Consider the following 25,297-nt stretch of genomic DNA (forward strand, 5'->3'; position numbering starts at 1 on the left):
TTATGCCCAGGAATTGCTACCACTGCATTGTAATAACAATCTAGTGTCTGGATGCTCTTGCATAATTTCTTTAATTAAGTTTTAACACATCATTTTACCTAGAGCTGAGCTTGCACCAGTTGACTGCCTTACCTAATACAGAAGTATCTATTTTTTAAAGTGCAAAAGAGTAACAAATCAAGAACTATATGGTCATCAATGCATTTTAAAAGCACTTAAGGTTGCCATTTGTAGTTTATTATATTATTTCACAGGTATAATATTCAGGATGGTCTGTTGGAAATGCCCTGACAACCAAAATACAGTTGTATAGTTTAGCAGCTTAGACATACTGTATTACACTATACAACAACAAATATTAACAGATTGAAGATCAATCACTTACTGCCTTGTAGGTTCTTTTCTGACCAGCGTGTTTTCGGGATTTTTCTCCATTTACTCCTATTTCAACGTGCATGGAGTAAATAATATCAAAAAAATCTTCAACCACTGCAACCCGCTTTAAAGACTGCTTCTCTGTAGTACTGACTCCATCCTGTGAACCCACGAAAGAAGTATTGTTCAAGATATTTATACTGCGTGAACAAATAAGAGACTACACAGCAAAAGGGCTAGTCAAGTAAAATGAGAGTTATCTAACCATTTTAACTAAAATGTTAACATCCAACAGAAGTCTGTTGTCAACAGCTTAAGTAAAAACAATATAAAATTTCATTAGAATTAATTTTAAATAACTTTTTCCTTTAACAGAACTTAATATCTCAATACATTCAACTACATTAGAAAATTTAAAACTGGCACACTCTGTCCAAGAACAGAACCTTGCTGAGAGATAATTCCAATTATAACCTGTAGTACGATAGCAAAATACTGCAGATGTTGGAAATCCGAAATAACAACAGAAAATGCTGGAAAAACGGATGTTGCCTGACCTGCTGAGTTTTTCCAGCATTTTCTGTTGTTATTTCCAATTATAACCTGACTGGCTATTCCAACTGATGTAACAGTGGAGAGTTCCCCCAGTGTCCTGGCCAACATTCTTCCCCTAACAAATCCCACTAAAAATAACATCAGCTGGTCGTTCATCTCAGGTGTTGTTTGTGGGGCCTTGCTGCAAACTGGCTGCTGTTTACAGTGATTATATTCCAAAAATAATTCATTGCTGTGAAAAGCTGAGGTTCGATAAAGTTGCATAAATGCAAGTTATTTCTATACATCGATCTTTGGCTCTTCCTATTCAAACATTAAAAGCAACCTGTTCACTAAGGCTTGCCTTCCTTTCTTAAGTGATAGCATGATTATTTTGCAACATTTCTGCCGTAGAGACAGTGTGCACTCAGGCTCTCACACTACCACCAAGCTTTGTATTGAAAGAACCCGTCCATGCCGTTGCTGATGCATCAACTACACATCCCTTTACTTATCCCCTATAAAATCATATGGTCTCCTGCTATACGGCCTTATATTTCCATCCAGAAAGAGGTTATTAGTTTTGAAGGTACATGCCAAATTTGGAGCGTAGAAAGGGCAGTGATTAAGCTACTATAATAATTCAGTACAGCACATTCAAACCCAACCCACTAGCAAGACAATCCAACAGGTTCTGTGCCAACAAATGTGAAAGATTTCAAATAATCTGAAATTGATTTGTGTCTTGAAATGCACACAACCTGATCAAATACAGACTGGTATAGACAGGAATCTGTCAGCACAAACTGTCTAATTGCACCCCGACTACGTACTTGTAGTCGGGTAGGCCACACTGAGGGAGGCCAGTACTAGAGAATAGGCTAGCACATGACAAGGATGAACAGAAGCTAGTTCAGGACATTTTTTCTGGTTGTGTGAGAAGAGTCAGAGAGCTGTTGTAATAGTTACCTCAACATTATTAATAACGTGAAAATACAATAGGAGCTGGTATGTTGACTTAGCGTGGACGAGTACTGAACACCGTCTCCCCCATGACTGTCAACGAAACTGAACAGTGAACCTTCACATGACCGACCTGCACAGCTGAACAATTTTATTCAGTATCGAGCTGGTACATATGTCGTCTGGGTTGGCACAGTTTGGGTGTCCTCCGAGTTTCGGGCTGGTAATTTTTCAGTATCAGGTAAGCACGAAATTATTATAGTCTAAACAATAATTAAGACGTTGTACTGCCCTTTTTTCCAAAGACTCGGCGAGACGTGTTGTCTTCCATGGACGAAGTATATCACAACGTCCAACTGCCGTTTATGAAATGCAACATTGTTTAATCCCGTCACTGTCTGTCAAAGGAGGCACAACCATCCAAAACTGAAATGGGACTGAAGAAATTCAAAGCGTGTGGATAGATATCTCAACTCAAGCCTGCTCATCATAATATGCATTTTAAATTTGGTACCAACAGGGATTAGTTTAGATGTATTGAGGGCCCTCATTTCACTGGGTACTCAACCATCTGATGTCAGAAGGTATACTCCAGGTACCGTCTCTTTAAGTCGTGATGATGCAATGGTAGATAGGATTTACCGAACAGATCCTCAACGTCAAGAAAGGAAAATCAAGTGTGTAATTAATGAGTCAGATTTATTTATTTGGAACATGATTTTTCTCCCTTCCCCACCCCATGCTGGAAAAGCGACAATGAATGAAACACCCATCAGGGAACAAATTAGAAGGAGTGCATGTTATTATCCCCGAGGGCTCAAAATCTTGGTCATGAAAAACAGATGGGAATGTAAGCTCGTTAACCTCGTACAATTCACACCTGTGGCAATTAGAACTGTATCTGGAAAATATTGAATTTTATTTTTCTGTCACACCAACTTAATGTGGTTCTAATGCCATCACCGGCGATGTATTTCAACATAAAATTGCAACAAATCTACACGATTTCAGTTTCATAAGAAATTTTATGGCAATAAGTAGCCTGCTGGCAATCGCTGTAGCCAGCTTGCCCGCACAGCAATTACACACACTGTGCAATTCAGTTTCAACGCCGCATTAACAACCAAATCATCTTTCTAAGTTGCTGGTGGGGGGTCTCGGTATATCCATAGCCAATCGTTTCAATCTTGCAATCCGTCTAAAGAGATGCCTAACTGCTTCAGATTCACTGTAAAATGATCAGTTTCAGGAGCTGTTCTCGGCCGGTGGCAGGGAGAGAACCACGAGCAGGAACTGAAGCAGAAGATAAATAATTTTAGCTCGAGCAAGTCTCAGAAGGAACATCCTGCTCCCTCCCAGCCCCCCGTTTTTTTAAAACCTGGTGAACTTTTTGGCCTAGCAGCTGCTGCCTTGTGCTGCCAAAGCGACTCCCATTGTCCATCGGGGAACTAACAGGTTGATTATGCGGCGTAGGTCGGCGCGCAGACAGGTAGTAACCGTCTCCATGGGAACATGCGAGCAGCGCGAGGTGAGCAGAGCCTGGATTCGTGCACACGCGCCCACTGCCCGGCCCGGGGACTGCAGCCAGGTTGCGCGCGCGGGCGCGCTCGGTCAGCTCGGGCTCGCGCTCAGGCGGGACACACAGCCTTTCGCAGCACAGATGCATTACGCCAGATTGTCGGCACCCGACCGGCCAGGCAACACCACCAGCTCTCGGGAGGGTCGGGGAGGGGCGAGATGGCACGCCATTCCGGGCCTCGTCATCGAATTTTAAACCTTAAAATATACAGCAGGAGAGCCACATGACTTAACGTTAGCGTTTAGTTTTTTTCCTCCCACATTTAAAATTACAAATTATACAGATATTGACTACAAAACAAACATAAGAGTCTACGACCACAGTAACTTGCTAATAAAATAAATATTGCAGAAGATAAGGTTGGTGACAGGCCTACTAGATAGCAATATGGTCGCCAGTAACAAACACACTGTATGCACACAGTAAAACTGATAACTGGGCTGCCTGGTATTTTTTTTTAAAGCTACCCTCTGACTTTATTAATCATGTATAACAAAACAGAAAATTAGTGTAGGATACACTAGTTCTACGCGGAGTTCTCAAGAGTTTACGTCCATTCTTCCAACCAGAGTTGAATATCTTTGTGACTTGCCAGTTTTAAAGGAGAAATATATATACTTATTTAGAATATTCTTCAACTGAGACATTTGCGCTTTTTACTGATAACGTGTCAATCAAGTGCAGAAACTCCCTTTTCGCCAACAGTGTATATGTATTTTTATACCAAAGCGAATGCTAGGCATCTTTATTTACATTTACTTGTCAAAAATCTCCACCTTTAAAACGTAGTGCCTATAGCAAGGACATTTCCGTTGCTGCTAAAAATTACCTTCAGCATTTAATATGTTAAGTAGGCATCAGTTCCCACCCATGCTGTTATTCTGAACAATATTAAAAAGTCTTGTATTTACTTGGTGTACATGAGAAACAGGACCTATAATCAGTTAAAACAGACAGGTAGGTGGCCAATCGTTGTCAGATTTCTGTCAGCATTCATCGGCTGCTGGTACCTTCGTCTCATCGTGATGAAAGAAATGCCAGGTCGCGAGGTTCTGTTGCCTGGTGACAAAAGTGCATATCCCAGACCACAGGAGGATATGAATGCAGAAATATCGATAAATTCTAATCTAACTCTCCATGATGCTGTTCATTGAGCAGTAAAATATCGGAATGCACCGGCGATGTCGGCTCTGGAACCCACCAGATTGCCTGTACTTTTAATGGAAATGAATACAGTTTGCTTTCTGTGGAATGTATAAAATGGATACTGAACGGTGCAAAGAGATCTCCCATTTTATTTGCAATTGCCTGTCCTGTTGATGGCACTTGTAATTCAGTCTCTTAGGCAATCGGGTACTGTAGTTAATTAGCCCGATAACAGACGATGTTGCTCCAGCTCCCATGTCTTTTAAAAGATAGTAATCATGATGCCTAATTATCAGACAGCAACGACGGATTTACTGGCAAGAGCGGATCTCTTGGGCAGACAGGAAAGAACTGTGCGAAAAAAAAAGTCCCCAAAGCCCCCAACATAATCCAGGTTGTCAGAAACGTTAAGGAAAACAGAGCCCCATCATACGCGTCCTCGTTGTAATCACTCCCTTTGCATTTCACCGGGATAATCGCGTGGGTGGGTGGGTGAGGGGATTTGGATTGTTAACAAAAATGTTTCTGGACAACAGCTATCACCATTACTCGTCTGATGCTATCGCAATCTGTGAACCTGCAAGTGCTGCTTAAAATAAGTGTTTAACCAAAGCCATTTAAACAGAAAATTACTTATAAAAGGAAAACTACTAAACTATTTTTAATTGCAATACATTCATCGCATTACTCAATTTTATTAACAAGAACAGAATACCAGATGTATACGACAAAACAGGTCTGTTAAGAAAATAACTGGAAAAACTGAGACGGAGGAGGAGGGGGTAAATACACACCCACCAGCGCTGCATTTGGCTTCCTACCAAAAATTCTGTCCCGACACTATGTAATGATATCCGGGATGCATCAAGCACTCTCACCTCAAATTATGCTTTAAAATTCGACACTGAGAAATAATGGTACTTTAAAAAAAATATTTCTTCAAGGTAAGTGTTCGAGCTGTAAACTAAACAAGCAATTAACCCCAAACGTCATTTTCCCTGTAATTAAATAAAGAGATTATAAGCTGAGTATACAGCCTGGACGTGCCAGCCTAGGCAACATGACCGCCTGATGCACGATACCAAAGACCCCATCATCAGGCAGCCAACTGTGGCACCCCTTTTTTTCTTTACGTACAGACTTGGAAACAAATAAACATTAACTTTAATACAAGTGAGCACTAACCGTCGTTTTAACTGGTACGTAAAGGACCAGTTTACCACCTCCAGCCTTCAGCTCCTCCGACGATCCCAGCTGGAACCCTTTCGATTTCACCCAGAATTTAAATTTGGCGTTATCGGCAGAGCTAGGTTCTACTCCGCTCAAGAATTGGACGATGCGATCGTATTTCTTACGGGTAACCGTCTTGGTTTTGCCAGAGTCCCCGTAGGTCTTCAGACACCACTCCTGAAACTGACGGAACAGGTCCCGGTCGCTGCTGTCCCGTGCGGCCGCTTTGTTCTCCATAATAGCCCAGGAGCCTGGGACTCGAGTGTGCTCAATGTGTGGACTTTACACCTGAACAGCCCAATGGAGCAACAATACACCGAAAAGGGTGTTAACCGAAAATTCCCAATAGCGATGCTAATATATTAAATCCGTCTTTCTATTTTTAAATAATATTTAAAATAAACGATATAAAAGACCGAGCAATGCACATAGACAAGCTGTCCGTTTGTAAAGAGGGCGATGCGGCCGGAGCCCGCTCTGGTAGCAGTTTTTTTTTCGGTTCTTGCCCCGTTGGTACCGTTACCAGCACTGCCGCCCTTGCCCGATTCGGTGCCGCCCGTGGGACTGTGCTCCCTGTCTCACGCCGTGCAGAGTGGAGGCGAGCGGATCACGCGCCGCGCTCTCTCGGCCCCCCGAGCTGCCAGACCGAGCGCGAGCGCCGGGTTTCCCTGCTCCACCAGCTCTTCCCTTTTTGTTTCGAGCCACGCTATTGGACAGCGGAACAAAAGTTTCTCTGGCGACGGCCAATCAATGATGTCACGTACAGCTGTCCCATTTAGGAATACAGTGCAACACGCATGCCTTCTGCACTGATAGCAGCGCACATTCAACAGCTGATACAGGTGAATCCAAAAATACATTTTACATTTTCAAAAGAAACAAGGTCTTTGTCTGGTTAGTGCGCGAAAGGAAACAAGCGAATCAAGCAAAATTACGGTTTATATCCCGTTAAAACAATTATATAATTATGTCTGATTTAATACCATATAAGACATAAGTGAGATATGTCAGGTACTCCATGTTAAGTAAGCAAAACATCTAAGAATACTGCAAACATACATGTTTTGGTCTTGAAATATTATATAATCTAATCATATTTATTATCTTATCTGTCAATCTCAAGTTTTAGACTTATTAGTGAAACATGGTCACGGCTGACACTCTAATTGCTTTATCTATACATGTTTAAAAATGGCTTGATGATATTCCTCTCCTATATGGCTGATGTGCCAAATAACTGCCTGAATCCATGAGGTTAAAACTTAAAACTAAAGGCTTTTATTAAGTAAGAATCATGGCATCAAGTTAACACAGGGCAACCATCATTCATCACCGACCCAGCCCTTATGAGTAAAACCCAGCTCTTATAAATAAGACTCACACCAATCAGGAGGATCCATTAAGGCGGAGCTAGGGAGGAACATTAGTGGTTACACCTGTAAAACATTCCAGACATTAACAAGTACAACAACAGACAATCCAGAACACAGAGTTATTTCATCACATTCACCCCCTGCTATAGTTTAAGTCTGTCAGGAGGTCTGATAGTCCTCTGGGAACGACATAACTCTTGCCGAGTCTCCTCCCGGAGTACCAACTCCGGTTCATCCGAATTCCCAGAATCATCAGTGTTTTCCACACTGAGGGTTTGTGTCTCTGAAGGTCCAATACCACGATTGAAAACTCTACTCAGAGTCGAACTCTTTTCGAGCTCCAGCAGGTGCAAGATCTTTAATAGAGACCGTATCCTCTTGCCCATCCGGATATTGAATGTATGCATACTGGGGATCAGCATGAAGGAGTTGTACTGCCTCCACCAGTGGATCAGTCTTGTGGCCTCTCACATGTCTGCGCAACAGCACAGGGCCCATGGTCGTCAACCATGTGGGTAACGATACTCCATTAGTAGCTTTTCTTGGAAAGCTAAGCATCCTTTCATGAGGGGTGGCATTTGTCGCTGTACACAAAAGAGACCTTATGGAATGCAGCACGTCTGGCAGGACATCCTGCCAGCGAGAGGTCGGCAGGCCTCGCGACTTCAGAGACAATACGATAGCCTTCCACACTGTCGCATTTTCTTTCTCGACCTGCCCATTACCACGAGGGTTATAGCTGGTAGTTCTACTCGTTGCAATCCCTTTCGATAGCAAAAACTGTCACAATTCTTCGCTCTTAAAGGACGAACCCCTATCACTATGTATATAGTTAGGCATGCCAAACAAAGAAAACAGTTGGCAGAGGCATTTAATTACAACAGCACTGGTCACATCCGGACAGGGGATAACAAAAGGGAACTGAGAGTACTCATCTATAATATTAAGAAAATAGACATTACGGTCGCTCGATGGAAGGAGACCTTTAAAATTGAGACTCAAACGCTCAAATGGTCGAATTGCTTTAATAAGATGAGCTGGCTCAGACGGCTTATAGAAGTGGGGTTTGCATTCAGCACAAACACGACAGGTTCTGGTCATTGTCCGGACCTCCTCAATAGAGTAGGGTAGATTGTGGGACTTAATGAAGTGGTTCATTCTGGTAACCCCAGGGTGGCAGAGTGCATCGTGGAGACTTTGAAGCTTATCTATACCTAGACTAGCACATACTCCTCATGACAAAGCATCCGATGGCTCATTAAATACTCCAGGCGTGTACTGAATATCATAGTCATATGTTGACAGTTCTATTCGCCATCTTAAAATCTTATCATTTTTGATCTTGCCTCTCTGCTTAGTATTGAACATAAAGGCCACAGATCGCTGGTCAGTAATAAGCGTAAAACGTCGGCCAGCGAGATAATGTCTCCAATACCCGACTGCTTCGATAATCGCCTGCGCCTCCTTTTCCACTGAAGAATGTCAAACTTCTGGTCCTTGCAATGTACGAGAGAAGAAAGTTACTGGTCTACCAGCTTGGTTAAGAGTTGCTGCCAACGCAAAATCAGATGCATCACTTTCCACTTGAAAAGGGATCTTCTCATCCACGGCACATACCACTGCCTTCTCAATGTCCTGTTTGATATTACAGAAAGCCTCCTGAGCTTCTGCCAATAGTGGAAAAGACGTCGACTTAATAAGAGGTCGGACTTTATCTGAGTAGCTAGCCACCCACTGGGCATAGTACGAAAAGAATCCCAGACACCTTCTTAAAGCTTTTACAGTGTGAGGTAAAGGTAATTCCTTAAGTGGGCGTAATCTTTCAGGATCCGGCCCAATTACCCCATTCTCCACAACGCAACCAAGAATACACAAACGTATAGTATTGAAGGTACACTTGTTTTCGTTGTAGGTCAGGTTTAACCTCTTTGCCGTCTCTAGGAACTTCGCGAGATTTTGATCATGCTCCCGTTGGTCGCGCCCACAGATAGTAACATTGTCCAGGTACGGGAATGTTGCTTCCAACGCGTATTCATCCACCATATGATCCATCCCCCGTTGGAAGACGGATACCCCATTCGTCACTCCAAAGGGCACCCTAAGGAATTGGTACAGGCACCCATTAGCTTCGAAGGCCGTATAAGGTCGGTCTTCTATTTTGATAGGGAGTTGATGGTAGGCAGACTTTAAATCAGTGGTGGAGAACACGCAATACTGAGCTCTCTGGTTCACCATCTCAGAAATGCGAGGCAAAGGATAGGCGTCCAATTGGGTATACAAGTTTATAGTCTGGCTATAATCGACCACAAGTCTTTTCTTTTCATTAGTTTTAACCACTACCACCTGGGCACACCATGGGCTATTACTGTGTTCGATAATTCCCTCCTGTTGAAGCCTTTCCACTTCCTCTTTTATAAATGTTTTATCTTCTGAACTATACCGTCGACTCTTAGTCACTATAGGTCTACAATTAGGAGCAAGGTTCACGAACAAAGAAGGCGGACTTACTTTTAAAGTAGAAAGGCCGCAGACTGCGAGTGGAGGCTGAGACCCACCATACTTAAGGGTAACGCTCTCATGCTAAAATTAAGTTCACACACAACTGAGGTAATATAAGGAGTTTAAAGTCCTTATACTCCGTATCCTTAATGGTCAATGTGACTTTACAATATCCAGTTACCTCCAAAGTAAGAGACTTGGACGCCATCACAATTTCACTTCGAGTAGGATACACCTTCAATGAACAGGAGTTAACAAGGTTGTGATGTATAAAACTTTCAGTACTGCCACAGTCTATCAAACACCCAGTAGGATGACCATTAATCTTAATGTCCATCATAGATTTCGACAAGGAACATGGTATGATCTGGTCAACCGTAACCGAGGCTAGAGTAAAACGATAGGCGGCAGCAGAGAAGACATCGGGTACAGGATTACCCTTACACACTTTACTAAAATGTCCCCATTTCTTACATTTAAAACAAGTAGCCTCTCTGGCTGGGCATCTTTGCCTGGAGTGTTTAGATTGGCCACAAAAATAACACTTAGAACTATGGGGTACAGCCGCAACAGTAGGATTAAGTGGAGGCTCCATTGGCGTTATGGATGCCTCCATACTCAGAACACACGAGGCTGAGAGGGACGCATGGGCTGATGCATACACTTCTAAATTCTTCTGGGCTACATCTAATGATCGAGCCGTAACAACGACTGTTTTTAAAACTAACGAGTCATTCTCGAGGAGTCTCTGTCTAATATAATTAGATCGGAGGCCAGATATGAAAGAATCGCGGATGGCTTCTTCCTGATACAATATAACAGAGACAGCCTTGTAGTTGCAATCCTTAGCCAAAGCCTTAAGATCCTGCAGGAAATCATCCAGGGATTCCTCGGGTAATTGCCTGCGAGTAAACAAAAGATACCTGGCGTATAATTCATTAACCGACTTAAGGTACTGGGCCTTAAGAGCTGCAAGGGCCTCTTCATACGTAGTAATATCTTCAAATATAGAGTAAGTTTGATGACTTACCAAGTTGGTTAAAAGACCCAACTTGTTAACCGTCGGATCGATCGATGCGATGAAGTGTTCAAAACATCGAAGCCAATGCGTAAATTTCTTCGATGCATCTGCCGAATGGGGATCGATATCCAGACGCTCTGGTTTCAAAAATCGATCCATCTTCCAAAGTTGTTACTTAATAAAATTGATGTGCCAAATAACTGCCTGAATCCATGAGGTTAAAACTTAAAACTAAAGGCTTTTATTAAGTAAGAATCATGGCATCAAGTTAACACAGGGCAACCATCATTCATCACCAACCCAGCCCTTATGAGTAAAACCCAGCTCTTATAAATAAGACTCACACCAATCAGGAGGATCCATAAAGGCGCTCTTTTGGTTGAACCAAACATAAACAAATAGACTGTAACTAATTAAACTTTAAATAAACCTTAACAAATCAAATTAAAATTTGGTTGTCCAAATCAATTATGCACTCCAGTCCCCCCGGCGCCCACCGGTCGCGGAAGTACTCGAGCGAGCCGGCGGACACCGCGTGCTCCATCTCCAGGGCCACCCGGGCGTGAACATGGCCGCGGAAGAGAGGGAGGCAATCTGGCTGGACGACCCCCTCAACCGCCCGCTGCCTGGACCAATTGATGGCTTTTTTAGCCAGGCCCAGGAGCAGACCCACAAGGAGGTCCTCCAACCTGCCCGCTCCCCTCCGCACCGGGTGACCGTAGATCAAGGGCGTGGGACTGAAGTGCAACCAAAAATCGAGGAGCAGCCCCTTCAAATAATGGAAGAGGGGCTGCAACCTCTCACACTCCGTGTATATATGAAACACGGACTCCTCCAGGCCGCAGAAAAGACAGGCGGCCTGGGAGTCCGTGAACCTACTTAAAAATATATTGCACGGGACTGCTCCGTGCAACACCCTCCAGGTCAAGTCCCCAATAGAACAAGGGAAGACTCCCGCATAGAGAGCCCTCCATTGGGGACCTCCGCCTCCGCCGGAAGGCAAGACGGCACGCCAAGGCGTGTCCGGACGGCAGGCGAAGATGGCAAAGTGGAGAGTGTGCAGGAGCAGCCCGTACAGGAAATACCTCCGTGCGGAATGAAAAGGCACGGAGGGTATTTCCTCGAGACGGCTCAAGTTGTGAGGCACCGGCTCCCGAGGGGAGTTTCGGAGCCGGGCGCCGATGAGGAATTCCGTCCGAACGGGGGAAAGCTCGGGCGGGATTGCCCCACGCGCTTGAGCCGCCTCGATACACCTTGTGGCGATGGGGCGCAGTGTCGCTTTCATCGACTCGATGGCATTGACCGCGAGCTGGACGTTGGCCCAAGACATGCGCCGCGCCAACTCCTCCGGCGCCATCCAGCCTGCTCCTCCGCCATTGAGCAGGTCCCCGACTCTCATCATCTTGCCAGGCACAGCCCTGCGCTCTGCCAGCCACCCGAACCCACGGACGTGGAGGTGCGGATTCCTGAGCAGCGGCTCCCAAAGGATAGCCGCCATTCCTGACAGGGGAGAGCTGCGCCTGGAAGCGACGTAGTTCCAAACCCATAGCAGTTCCTGGTAGAAGACAGGCAGCTCCCGCAGGCTGGCACGCGTGCCGCCCACTTTCACAAACAGGAGCTGCATGTCATGATTGAGGCCGTGCAGCTGGCGGAAAAAATACGTTGCCAGCGCACACCATCTCGGAGGATTCTCGACGTACAGGTATCTCTGCAGCGTCTGAAGACGGAAAGTTGCAGCCTGGGTGCGAAGGCACACCAGCGCCTGACCGCCCTCCCTAAGCGGGAGACTCAGAACCGCGGCAGAGACCCAGTGCTTCCTTTTGCCCCAGAAGAAGTCGATGAGCTTCTTCTGCATCTTGGCGACAAACGCAGGGGGAGGGATCAAAGTGACCAACCGGTACCACAACATGGCGGCCACCAGCCGGTTTATGACCAGCACTCGACCCCTGTAGGACAACACTCGGAGCAGTCCTGTCCAGCGTCCTAAGCGAGTGGTGACTTTGGCCTCCAACTCTTGCCAGTTCGCCGGCCAGGCGTCCTCGGCAGGGCTAAGGTAGACTCCCAAGTAGAGGAGGTGCGTGGTGCTCCAGGTGAAGGGCCTGAACTCCTCCGGCAGGGAGTCCACCTGCCACTGACCCACCAGGAGTCCAGAACATTTCTCCCAGTTGATCTTGGCGGAGGATGCGTCCGAGTAAATCTGCTGGCATTCCCGCATCCTCCGCAAGTCAGCGGGATCCGTGACCATGAGGAGCACGTCATCGGCGTAAGCCGAAAGGACCACCTCCATGCCCAGCCCTTGCAGAGCCAGTCCCGTCAACCTCTTCCGCAAGAGGTGCAGGAAAGGCTCTACGCAAAGGGTGTATAACTGACCGGACATGGGGCATCCTTGATGCACCCCCCTCCCGAAGCGAAGGGGCACCGTCAAGGACCCGTTAACTTTAATCAGACACTCTGCGGCAGCGTACAGAAGTCCGATCCGGGCGACAAAATGCGTCCCAAACCCGAATGCGCACAGAGTCCCGAAGAGATACTCGTGATCCACCCTGTCGAACGCCTTTTCCTGATCCAGGGAAAGGAAGGCGACTGACAGACCAGCCTTCTGGGAATGGTGGATCAGGTCCCGGACCAGATGGATGTTATCGTGGATAGTCCGGCCCGGGACCGTGTAGGACTGGTCGGGGTGGGTCATGTGGGCCAGCATGGCACCAAGGCGAGCAGACATGGCCCTGGCAAAAATTTTATAGTCCATGCTGAGGAGGGAGACCGGGCACCAGTTCTTAAGGAGGCGGTGATATACCTATCAATTCATCCAATGAAAAGCGACGAGTTAAGAAAGTAACTATAGGTTTTTATTGGCTAAATAACAGAGCCCACCCTCGTGGGTGATCGGATCCAACAAGGAGGAATACCAGCCAGTCGACCACCTTTATACCTGGGCAGGTAGGTGGAGCCATGGGCGGAGTCAGCAGTGGTCAGCCCAGGTATAACAGCGTGACAAGAGGCGACCTCGTATAGCGATACAACAGTGTGAACAGTGATAACCATAGAGTAACGATATAACAGTGATAACTATAGTGTAACGATAGTGAACGACAAAAGTGGTTTACCACATTCACCCCTTGTTTAGATTTGAGTCCGACGGGGTGATGGGTACTACCAGTTCTGGTATGTCAGTCTGTCCGGGGGCCTCGTAAGCCTTTCTGATCGTCGCAGCGGCGGTGTTGCATTCTCCGGTGGTGATGCTGGTGTCTGCGTGGTCGGCGAGGGCTCGTGGGGTTCCGGCATGCCGTCTACCTGAGCTGGAATCGGGGGGGGCGGGGTGAAGGTGGTGTCTCCGGAATGCCCAAGGGTGCGAGGTCTCGCAAGGAGACGGTGTCCTCCCGCCCGTCTGGGTATGCCACATAGGCGTACTGAGGGTTGGCGTGCAGGAGGTTCACCCTCTCGACCAGGGGGTCCGTTTTATGGGCCCTCACGTGCTTTCGCAGCAGGACGGGCCCCGGAGAGGTCAGCCAGGTTGGTAGTGTGGTTCCCGTAGTCGACTTCCTGGGGAAAACAAACATTCGTTCATGGGGGGTGGCGTTAGTGGCAGTGCAAAGTAGTGACCGGATGGAATGCAGCGCTGCCGGGAGGACTTCCTGCCAGCGGGAGGTTGGGAGGCCCTTAGACTTTAAGGCTAAGAGGACGGCCTTCCATACAGTCGCGTTCTCTCTTTCCACCTGGCCGTTCCCTCGAGGGTTGTAGCTGGTGGTCCTGCTTGCAGCAATACCTCTTGCTAGTAGGAACTGGCGGAGTTCCTCGCTCATGAAGGAGGAGCCCCGGTCACTATGTATATAATTTGGGAACCCGAACAAGGCGAAGAGGTCGTTCAGGCATTTAATGACCGTGGTACTGGTCATGTCTGGGCAGGGGTAGGCGAAGGGGAAACGGGAGTACTCATCAACAATGTTGAGGAAGTACACATTACGGTCAGAGGACGGGAGGGGCCCCTTAAAATCGATGCTCAAGCGCTCGAAGGGGCGGGTGGCCTTGATCAGGCTTGCTCTGTCCGGCCTAAAGAAATGCAGTTTGCACTCGGCACAGGTCTGGCAGTTCCTGGTCATGGTCCTGACCTCCTCGATGGAGTAGGGCAGGTTGCGGGCCTTAATGAAGTGGTAAAGTCTGGTGACTCCGGGGTGGCAGAGGTCGTTGTGGAGGGTCTGGAGTCTATCAATTTGCGCGTTGGCGCATGTAATTCGTGATAGAGCATCAGGGGGTTCGTTCAGCTTACCTGGCCGGTACAAGATATCATAATCATAGGTGGAGAGTTCGATTCTCCACCTCAAGATCTTGTCGTTCTTGATTTTACCCCTCAGCTTGTTATTAAACATAAAAGCGACCGAACGCTGGTCGGTGAGGAGGGTAAATCGTTTGCCTGCCAGGTAGTGCCTCCAGCGTCGTACAGCCTCCACAATCGCCTGGGCCTCCTTCTCGACCGACGAGTGTCGGATCTCAGGGCCCTGTAGGGTCCTTGAGAAGAAGGCCACCGGTCTCCCCTCCTGGTTAAGGGTAGCGGCTAGGGCGAAGTCGGATGCATCGCTTTCCACTTGGAAGGGGATGGACTCATCCACCGCGTGCATTGTGGCCTTAGCAATGTCTCCCTTAATGAGGGAGAAGGCAGCGCACACTTCCTCCGTAAGGGGGAAGGATGTGGACTTCATGAGGGGTCTGGCTTTGTCCGCATAATTGGGCACCCATTGGGCATAGTAGGCGAAGAGCCCCAGGGTTCTCTTCAGCGCCTTTGGGCAGTGGGGGAGGGGTAACTCCATGAGGGGGGCGCATTCTTTCGGGGTCGGGGCCGATGAGTCCGTCCTCTACTACGCAGCCGAGGATGGCAAGGCGTGAGGTGTTAAACACACATTTCTCCTTATTGTAGGTGAGGTTCAGCCGTTGGGCCGTACGGAGGAATCTCTCCAGATTAACATCATGGTCCTGCCGGTCGCGGCCGCAGATGGTGACGTTATCTAGATAGGGGAACGTGGCGTGCAGCCCGTTCTGGTCAACCATCCGGTCCATCTCCCTTTGGAAGACCGAAACCCCGTTGGTGACGCCGAAGGGAACCCTAAGGAAGTGGTAGAGGCGGCCATTCGCCTCGAAGGCGGTATACTGGCGGTCCTCAGGGCGGATAGGGAGTTGGTGGTAGGCCGACTTAAGGTCGATGGTAGAGAATACTCGGTATTGTGCAATCTGCTTGACCATATCAGATATGCGGGGAAGGGGGTATGCGTCCAGCTGGGTGTACCGGTTTATGGTCTGTCTGTAGTCGATGACCAGGCGGTTTTTATTGCCGGTCTTAACGACCACGACCTGGGCACGCCAGGGGCTGCTGCTCCCCTCGATGATGCCCTCCTTCAGGAGACGCTGCACCTCAGAGCTAATGAAGGCTCTGTCCCCGGCGCTGTACCGCCTGCTCTTGGTAGCGACGGGTTTGCAGTCGGGGGTGAGGTTAGCGAACAGGGAAGGTGGCGGGACCTTGAGGGTGGATAGGCCGCAGGTGTTACGCGGTGGGCGGTTTAAAGGCTGCTGGTTGTCGACTGTGAGTGGGGGGAGGGGTCCGCCGTATGCTAGAGTGACGCTTTGGAGGTGGGATTGGAAGTCCAGCCCTAGTAGGACGGCAGCGCAGAGCTGGGGGAGGACGAGGAGTTTAAAATTTTTATACTCCGTGCCCTTAACCGACAGGGTCACGACACAGTCGGACCCACGAGGGTGGGCTCTGTTATTTAGCCAATAAAATTGATATACCTATCAATTCATCCAATGAAAAGCGACAAGTTAAGAAAGTAACTATAGGTTTTTATTGGCTAAATAACAGAGCCCACCCTCGTGGGTGATCGGATCCAACAAGGAGGAATACCAGCCAGTCGACCACCTTTATACCTGGGCAGGTAGGTGGAGCCATGGGCGGAGTCAGCAGTGGTCAGCCCAGGTATAACAGCGTGACAAGAAGCGACCTCGTATAGCGATACAACAGTGTGAACAGTGATAACCATAGAGTAACGATATAACAGTGATAACTATAGTGTAACGATAGTGAACGACAAAAGTGGTTTACCACAGGCGGAGATCGCCCTTCTTAGGCAGCAGGACAATAACCGCCCTGCGCCAAGAGAGGGGCATCTCCCCGGTCGCCAAATTTTCCCCCAGGACCCGCGCGTAGTCGCCCCCCAAGACGTCCTAGAACGCCCTGTGGAACTCCACGGTCAGCCCGTCCAGCCCCGGGGACTTGCCCCTGGAGAGCAGGCGGAGGGCGCCGGTCAGCTCCTCCAGACTCAGAGGAGCGTCCAATTTTTCGGCGCCCTCCAGGCCGACCTTCGGCAGGTCCTCCCACAAAACTCTGCGCGCATCCTTGCTGGACGGATCCGGAGAGAACAGAGCCCTGTAATAGGCGCGGGCCTCCGTGCTGATTCCCTCCGGATCCGAGACCAGAGATCCATCATCGGCCAGCAGCTTACGGACCCCCCGTCTTTTTTCCAGCGAGTAGAAGGGGGAGCCGCGGTCCAGGTCCCGCAGGAACTGGATCCGTGACCTCACATACGCGCCTCGGGACCCGACGAGCTGCAGGTCATTCAGCGCGCCCTTCTTCTCTTCGTACACCTTCCGCAGGGCCGGGTCCTCGACGACTTGATCGAGACGGGACTCCAGGTCGAGCACCTCCTTCTCCAACCACCCAACCCGGGCCTCCCGCCTCTTGGTCGACCCCTTCACGTACTCCTGACAGAAGAGATGGACGTGAGCCTTGCCCACGTCCCACCATAGCCTCAAGGAGGGGAAGCCCCCCTGCTTCCTTCTCCAGTCGGCCCAGAACCGACGAAACGAATCCCGGAACCACGCGTCCTCCAGCAGCAGGTTGTTAAAATGCCAGTACGCGGGCCCCCCTCCACGCGTGCAGCGGAACAAGCTCCGCCCACACCAGGTGGTGGTCTGTGCATGGCACTAGCCGCATGGAAGCCGCCGGAACACAGGGGACGTACGCCCGGGAAATGTAAAGGCAGTCGATTCTGGACCTTCCTCCTCCAGACCCCACGTAAGTGAAGGCGCTGGAGTCGGGATGGAGATTTCGCCAGACGTCCACCAAGCCGAAGGACCCGACCAGGTCTCTCAACTTCTCCATCGCCGCCGGGCATCGCAGGGGACCCGGACGATCCCTCGCCTCGAGGGTGCAGTTAAAATTCCCCCCCGAGGATGATGCACTCGCCCACGTCGATGGAGCCCAGAAGAGCGGACACTTCTTCAAAGAAGCGCACTTGCTGCGCACCGGCCTGAGGGGCATACACGTTCACTAGATGGAGCGGCACACCCCCCAGGCGAACAGTGACCTAGAGCAAGTCGCCCGGCACGTGCTCCTTGACCCCCAAGAACTCCGGCTGAAAATGCGGGGCCAGCAAGATAGCCACCCCGCTGGAAACATTGGAGAGGTGACTCATGCTGACCCCTCCTTGCCACTCCAGGAGCCACGTGGCCTCGTCTCCCAGAACGGTGTGGGTTTCTTGCAGGAAGCACACCGCATACTTCCCGTCCTGAAGGACCGAAAGTTTATTAAATCTGCGGCGAGCCTCCCTGCTGCCGTTGATGTTGAGGCTGGCTATGGTTATCTTCATATCAGAAGCATAGTGCAACCTCTACCTACACCTAACGGGAGGAGGGAGTGCAGCCGCTAGTCGACCGCCACTCCCTCAGCAGCCCAGTGAGGAACAACCTGAGCCGACGCAGCTCGAGCGGGCTCACGTCCGCGTCCATGATCTTGACAGCGGCGCGGACTGACCCGATGAGCAGTGCCAGCTCCAACCACCTGGCAAGGGCCAGCTGGGTCTTGTTTTGACGACCCTGGCATACGGCCATAAAATCCCGGAGTTCCCTGACGGGAATGAGGAGAGACTCGGCGAGCGGCACGAGGTCATCCATCGCCTCGTCGGCGATGGAAGCCAACTCGTCCTCCGCGCCCATCACCGAGTCCCCGTCCTCCTCCGGGGGGTCGCCACCAGCGGCCGACCCATCCGTCGCACAGTGCGCAGCGAACGGCTCGGCCACATCGGCCGGCCCCACCTCTGCCCGGATCCCACCCCCAGGATCGGTGGCAGAGGATTCCTCCCTGGGCTCCTCCGGGGGCGCCGGGCCAGAAGACGGCGGTGGGTCGGAGTCCCCCTCTGCCTCAGACGCCAGAACGCCCGGAGAAATTGGGGAGAAAACAAATTGAAATGCCTCCAGGACGTCCGGCGCCGGAGACACAGTCAGGGGGCCTTCCACCTCCTCGCCACCAGCCTCCGACCCAGCGGATGGGGTGTAATGGACTAACACCCCGACCAGGTCGAGCAGCCCCTGGGGAATGTCCGGGTCGCATTGGGCGAGCTCATTTTCCTCGAGCTCGCCCGACCCAGACCCCAGGCCGCCCGACCCGGCGAGGGGTAACGGCACCGAAAGAATATCAATTTCTGCCGCGGGTTGTTCCGCGACTCCCCCCACGAGCAGGGTCCCATCCCCATCCCCGGGAGGCACGTGCTGGACAGACACATCTGCCTCAGCCTCCCGAGGGACAGGCGACCCCTGCCGATCGCCGGTGATGATGACAGCCGGGGGGGGGCGGCGCAGTACCCGCGGCGGGCGACGACTCCCCCAGGTCGGAGGGACCTTCCTCCTCCCGGTCCTCCTCCTCTTCTAGGGGGTCGCGCCTTCTTTTTAGCATGGAGGGAGCGAGGGAGACCTCCATGTCTCCAGAGGCCTCCTCCTCTGCTCTCTCCGGTGGAGCAGGTTTGTTGGGTTCCTCGGGCCCGAGCCCGGCCGCAGGTATTGACATTTCCGCCACGGCGGTCGTGACCACAGGCTCGGGCATGAGGTCCCTCCCACCCTCGTCTGCCCCGATCAACTCCGCGAGGAGCGCGGGTGTCAGGGGCTCCAGCTTCAAGGGCTCGCCCTCCCCGGGGGGACCCACCCTAAGGTGTTTGGCTTTTCGCCGCGCCTTCCTTCCGCCCGGACGCACTCCCTCCCCCCCGCCAGAGGCCTTGATGGCATCGGCCTCCGACGACGACCGCGCATCGGTTGTTTGGGGGCGTGGCCAGACCCGGGGAGAGGAGCAGCGGCGGCGCCCGCCTTGGCCGCACCAGACGATCCGGCGGCCTTGGAGGCGGGGTAGTTTTTCCTGATGTGCCCCACCTCCTTGCAGGCATGGCACCGCACACCGTCCGCCGTCCATAAGGCGCGATAGGCGGTCCCCTCGTGGAGGACGACGAAAGCCCCGTCAGTGTCCTCCTCCCACGCCAGCTGAATAAAGAGCTGGCGCCGGAAGGAGAAGACGTGCCGAAGGCTGGCTTCCCGGCAGCCGAGCGGGATAGGCGTGATCCCCGACCTCACCTCCCCAAGATGGCATAAGTGGGGGAGGAGGAGCTCACCAGGAATATAGGGCGGGACGTTGGAAATAACGATCCTCCGCGCGGTGGCCTCGAGAGGATCCACCGGCAGGAAGGTCCCGCCCACGGTGAACCCCTTGGCGATGGCCAGGGACACCGCCTGCTCCGATCCCAGGAAGAACACAGCCTTCCCGTACATTTTTGAGGCTGCAACGATGGCTGAGGGGCCGACAACCCCAGCCATGGCTTTTATGCAGGCCTCAATAGTCATGTGGGGGTGAGTGTAGCTCTTCACCCCAAGCTTTTTAGTTATTAAGGTGACGGGGCATCAGAAGCAGTGGGAGCAGCCGTGGCTGTGGCTGCCACCTCTGCATATGACCTTGCTGACCCCATCACTGGCGATGAAGTAGTCGCCATTATGGGTGTTTTTTTTAAAAAAGAGCCACACTCACCCCAAGTCACAGGCCTGAAAGTGTTAATGGCCTCAGGTTAATTCGTGTCTTCTCTTGAGCAGAGGGAGCTGTTAAATTGAAGGCACACCTCTCCCCTTATTAACTAAAATTGGGAGAGGGGCCTTCTCCCCTCTGCTCAAGTGGCAATTAATGTATATAAAATAGAGGTGCCTCAGAGAGAGAGGCAAAGAGAGACGAAGAGAGAGAGAGAGGGGGGGTTGGGAAGGAGGGAGGCCGCAATGGCAGGGCCTCTCCCCTGGTTGATGATGAAGTTGGCCTTCCCCTTCCTCCTCTCCTCCTCTGTCCTCTCTCTCCAGGCACCTCAGTAGTTGAAGTTGATGGTAGAAGGAGACCACCACTTTCCACTCTGTTTCTCCTTAGACAGCAAGGCTGAGAATGAGCTGAGCAGGTCCAGTCCCTGCCTTGACTCTCTGTCCAGGTCAAGGCTTCAAACTCAGGGCTTTTATTAAGTAAGAATCTTGGCATCAAGTTAACACAGGGCAACCATCATTCATCACCGACCCAGCCCTTATGAGTAAAACCCAGCTCTTATAAATAAGACTCACACCAATCAGGAGGATCCATAAAGGCGGAGCTAGGGAGGAACATTAGTGGTTACACCTGTAAAACATTCCAGACATTAACAAGTACAACAACATACAATCCAGAACACAGAGTTATTTCATCACAATGGCTTCAGAACCCTCAGTTGCTGGGCACAAAAGATAAATAGGTTTCTGCTTCCTTTTCATTGCCCATGGATTTCCGTGTGATTCCCTGGTGGCAAATACTTGCACCTGGAGCAGGCACAAGATTAGGGCAGCTATGGAGATGGGAGGACCCTAATAGGGCCCTCCGCCTTGCTTTCCTCCAGGTTGGACCTGGCTTTGAGGAGTGCCTGAAGAAGTTGTTGGTAGACTTTGTGCCTGCTGCCGCACCCCACCCCCCCCCTCAGATCGAAGGATCTGAGAGGGGTCGGTACCAAGTCCAGGGAGTCTTCAAAATTAAGGTTAACCCTTTTTTCTAGCTCCCCAATTGATCTTTGGAGCTGGAGGTCTGGCTTCTGTTTTTAGGCAACAACCAATAGGCCCCACAGCCAGAGCCTATAACCGTTGGTTTCTCAGGCTTGGAGAAGCAACTGGATTGCCATTCTGGATTTTGGCACAGGTCTCTGCCAAAAGGTAGGCCTGCGTCTGGGAAACGTCATAGCAATGTAAATGCCCTGAACCTGGAAATCCAGGCCATGTCAGGTAGAGCGTACTTTGGGTGCACACTAAAGTGACCTGCACCCTGGCAAAAGCGGGGAGGAAAATTATGGTGAATGTATACAGCATACATTTTGCCCTTAATACTTTAATGATATGTGAGAACAGGAAAGTTATTTTAACGGGAGACTTCAATCAACCATATATAAATTTCAAAAAGCAAGCTGTCTCGAATCAGAGATTGTAGATGTAGTGCGTGGCCGCTTCTTAACCTTATCAAGCCATAGCAGGCAATGCTCATCTTAATCTTATTTAAAATGATGTTTAATTTGGAAAAGTGCAGTGTTATGTATGTAAACACAGTGTCAGTTTCCATATGTACGCTGATGACACCCAGTTCTACCTCACCACCATTTCTCTCGACCCCTCCACTGTCTCTAAATTGTCAGAATGCTTGACCGACATCCAGTACTGGATGAGCAGAAATTTCCTCCAACTAAATATTGGGAAGATCGAAGCCATTGTCTTCAGTCCCCGCCACAAACTCCATTCCCTAGCTACCAACTCCATCCTTCTCCCGAGCATCTGTCTGAGGCTGAACCAGACATATTTGACCGTGAAATGAGCTGCCGACCATGCCATAACTAAGACTACCTATTTCCACAGCCATAACAGCCCCTGTCTCTGCCCCTGCCTCAGCTCATCTGCTGCTGAAACCCTCATCCATGTCTTTGTTACCTCTAGACTTGACAATTCCAATGCACTCCTGTCTGGCCTCCCATGTTCTACCCAACGTAAACATTAAGGTCATCCAAAACTTGGTTGCCCATGTCCTAACGCACACCAAGTCCTGTTCACCCATCACCCCTGTGCTCGCTGACCTACATTGATTCCTGGTTAAGAAACGCCTCGATTTTAAAATTCTCATCCTTGTTTTCAAATCACTCCATGGCCTCACCCCTCCCTATCTCTGTATTCTCCTCCAGCCCCACAACCCCCCTGAGATGTCTGCGCTACTCTAATTCTGGCTTCTTGAGCATCCCTGATTTTAATAACTCAACCTCATTCATGGTGGCCATGCCTTCAGCTGCCTAGGCCCTAAGCTCTGGAATTCCCTCCCTAAACCTGTCCGCCTCTCTACCTCTCTTTTTTCCTTCAAGACGCTCCTTAAAACCTACCTTTTTGACAAAGCTTTTGGTCATCTGCCCTAATTTCTCCTTATGTGGCTTGGTGTCAAAATTTGTTTTATAACACTCCTGTGAAGCACCTTGGGATGTTTTACTATGTTAAAGGCGGTATGTAAATACAAGTTACTGTTGTCGTTGTTGTTGGGCAGGGCAAATGCTCAACATACATATAACCTTCAGGGAAAAATGTTAAAGAAGGTGCTGAAAGAAAGAGATCAGGGCATTCTAGTGCATATATCGCTAGTACATGAGCAATACTGTGAAGGGACAGCTAGAGCAAATAGGGTGTTGGGGTGCATTCATGTGACAGTTAATTATAAGATGAAGCATGCTATTTTGTCCTTGTACAAGACCTTAGTCAGGCCACACTTGGAATAATGTGTTCAGTTTTGGTCTCCTCACATGGTGGTTGATAGTGAGATTTGGAAAGGGGGCAGAGGAGGGCCACTAGATTAATTCTCAGTATGTAAAAAGGAAGAGAGTAGCAAATGTAAACGTTCGTCCCTTAGAGGCTGAGACAGGAGAAATTATTATGGGGAATAAGAAAATGGCTGAAACGTTAAACAAATATTTCGTATCTGTCTTCACAGTAGAAGACACAAAAAGCATACCAAAAATGGTAGGGAACCAAGGGTCTAATGAGAGTGAGGAACTTAACAAAATTAATATAAATAGAGAAAAAGTACGAGAGAAACTAATGGGATGAAAAGCCGACAAATCCCCTGGACCTGATGGCCTACTTCCTAGGGTTCTAAAAGAGGTGGCTGAAGAGATAGTGGATGCATTGGTTTTGATCTTAGATCCCTAGATTCTAGAATGATCCCAGTGGATTGGAAGGTCATAAATGTAACACCACTATTCAAGAAAAGAGGGAGAAAAAAAACAGGGAACTACAGGCCAGTTAACCTGACATCAGTCGTCAGGAAAATGCTGGAATCCATTGTTAAGGAAGTGGTATCAGGGCAATTAGAAAATCATAGCATGATAAGGCAGAATCAGCATGATTTTATGAAAGGGAAATCGTGTTTGACAAATTTATTAGTGTTTTTTGAGGATGTAACGAGCAGGGTAGATAAAGGAGAACCAGTGGATGTAGTATATTTGGATTTCTTAACGGCATTCGATAAGGTGCCACATAAAAGGTTATTACACAAGATTAGGGCTCACGGGGTTGGGGGTAATATAGTAGCATGGATAGAGGATTGGCTAATGGACAGAAAATAGAGAATAGGGATAAACGGATCTTTTTCAGGTTAGATGGCTGTAACTAGTGGGTTGCCGCAAGGATTAGTGTTGGGGCCGCAGTTATTTACAATCTATATTAATGACCAAGATGAAGGGACTGAGCGTAATGTATGCAAGTTTGCTGATGATACAAAGCTAGGTGGGACAGTAAGCTGTGAGGAGAACACAAAGAGTCTGTAAAGGGATATAGATAGACTATGTAGTGTATGTACCTTTAAGAGGAACTATGTTTTTGAAGCCCCTGTATACTGTAGTACCAGTAGTGACCACTCGGGTATATAAGCCTGTGTAGCGTCTTGTGTTGTTAGTTCACCTCCAGACTTTGTTCAGTAAACACTTGTTAAATCAACTCCTGCATTCCGTGTCTCCATTAACACACGGATCTAACAGTGGCGATGAGTTAGAAACAAACTTACCTGCAATTCGGCAGCACCTCAAGGGGATCGATTCCTCAGACGAAGGTCGAAGCCAGAACCAAGAAAAAAATAAAATAAAAAAATAACTCGAAGAAACTCGAAAATGAGGGCCAGGCTTGGTCTCCAGTCTGTGGTTTCCCCAGCTAAACGGGCTGGTGGCAGGTAGTGCACTGATCCTTCCTGGGCTGCAGCGGGCTAGAGCTCGATCGGGTGGCTCTGCAACGGGGCCGGGCAGCGAGTCGGGAAGCAGAAGCAAAGAGAGAGAGAGGGTGGAGCACTCAGGGTGCGGCCAGTGCTGCAAAGCAGGTCGGCGTTCAGACCAAGCAGAGGGAGGGGAAAGTCCCAGAGGGTCCGCTCCACGACGGGAACGGTTCTCCAAGTAATGGAGAAACTATTGAAGCGATATATTAAAAAAATAGAAATACCGCGAAAAGCTGCAGGTCGCAACGGGAACCGCGGAGAACAGCAGCGGCAGCGGCGGGAGAGCGCGGGAGGCGCCATCTTAACTCGGCGGGAAAGAAAGGGAAGCGCCATTTTAGACTTTCAAGATGCCGAAGACTGGCAATATTACTGCTTTCGATAGTGATATAGAAGATTGGACCACATATGTGGAAAGAGTGGAGGTATATTGCAAGGCGAATGAAGTAGCAGATGATAAAAAGGCATCGGTACTTCTAAATCTGATGGGCGCAAGG

The 25,297-nt window shown here is 49.5% G+C and overlaps 1 protein-coding gene across 5 annotated transcripts in view; it reads right to left on the minus strand.

Annotated features, from left to right (window-relative positions):
• LOC147114853 (nucleolar protein 4-like) overlaps positions 1–25,297 on the minus strand; it is a 924,917-nt gene that overhangs the window by 741,775 nt on the left and 157,845 nt on the right. Inside the window, exons 1-2 of one of the 5 annotated variants that reach the window (XM_085992856.1) lie at positions 5,783–9,728; positions 386–535 (exon numbers count right to left, since the gene is read on the minus strand). In XM_085992856.1, the coding sequence (XP_085848982.1) occupies positions 386–535; positions 5,783–6,064 (432 nt within the window). In that variant the 5' untranslated portion in view covers positions 6,065–9,728. Of the gene's footprint in view, positions 1–385; positions 536–5,782; positions 9,729–25,297 lie in introns of those variants that run through there. The other 4 variants (XM_085992857.1, XM_085992858.1, XM_085992859.1 and 1 more) reach the window with 4 other exon arrangements.

The sequence above is a fragment of the Somniosus microcephalus genome, chromosome 7 (genome assembly GCF_052327205.1).
Source record: "Somniosus microcephalus isolate GS21.2 chromosome 7, FLI_Smic_1.0, whole genome shotgun sequence".
NCBI lineage: Eukaryota > Metazoa > Chordata > Chondrichthyes > Squaliformes > Somniosidae > Somniosus > Somniosus microcephalus.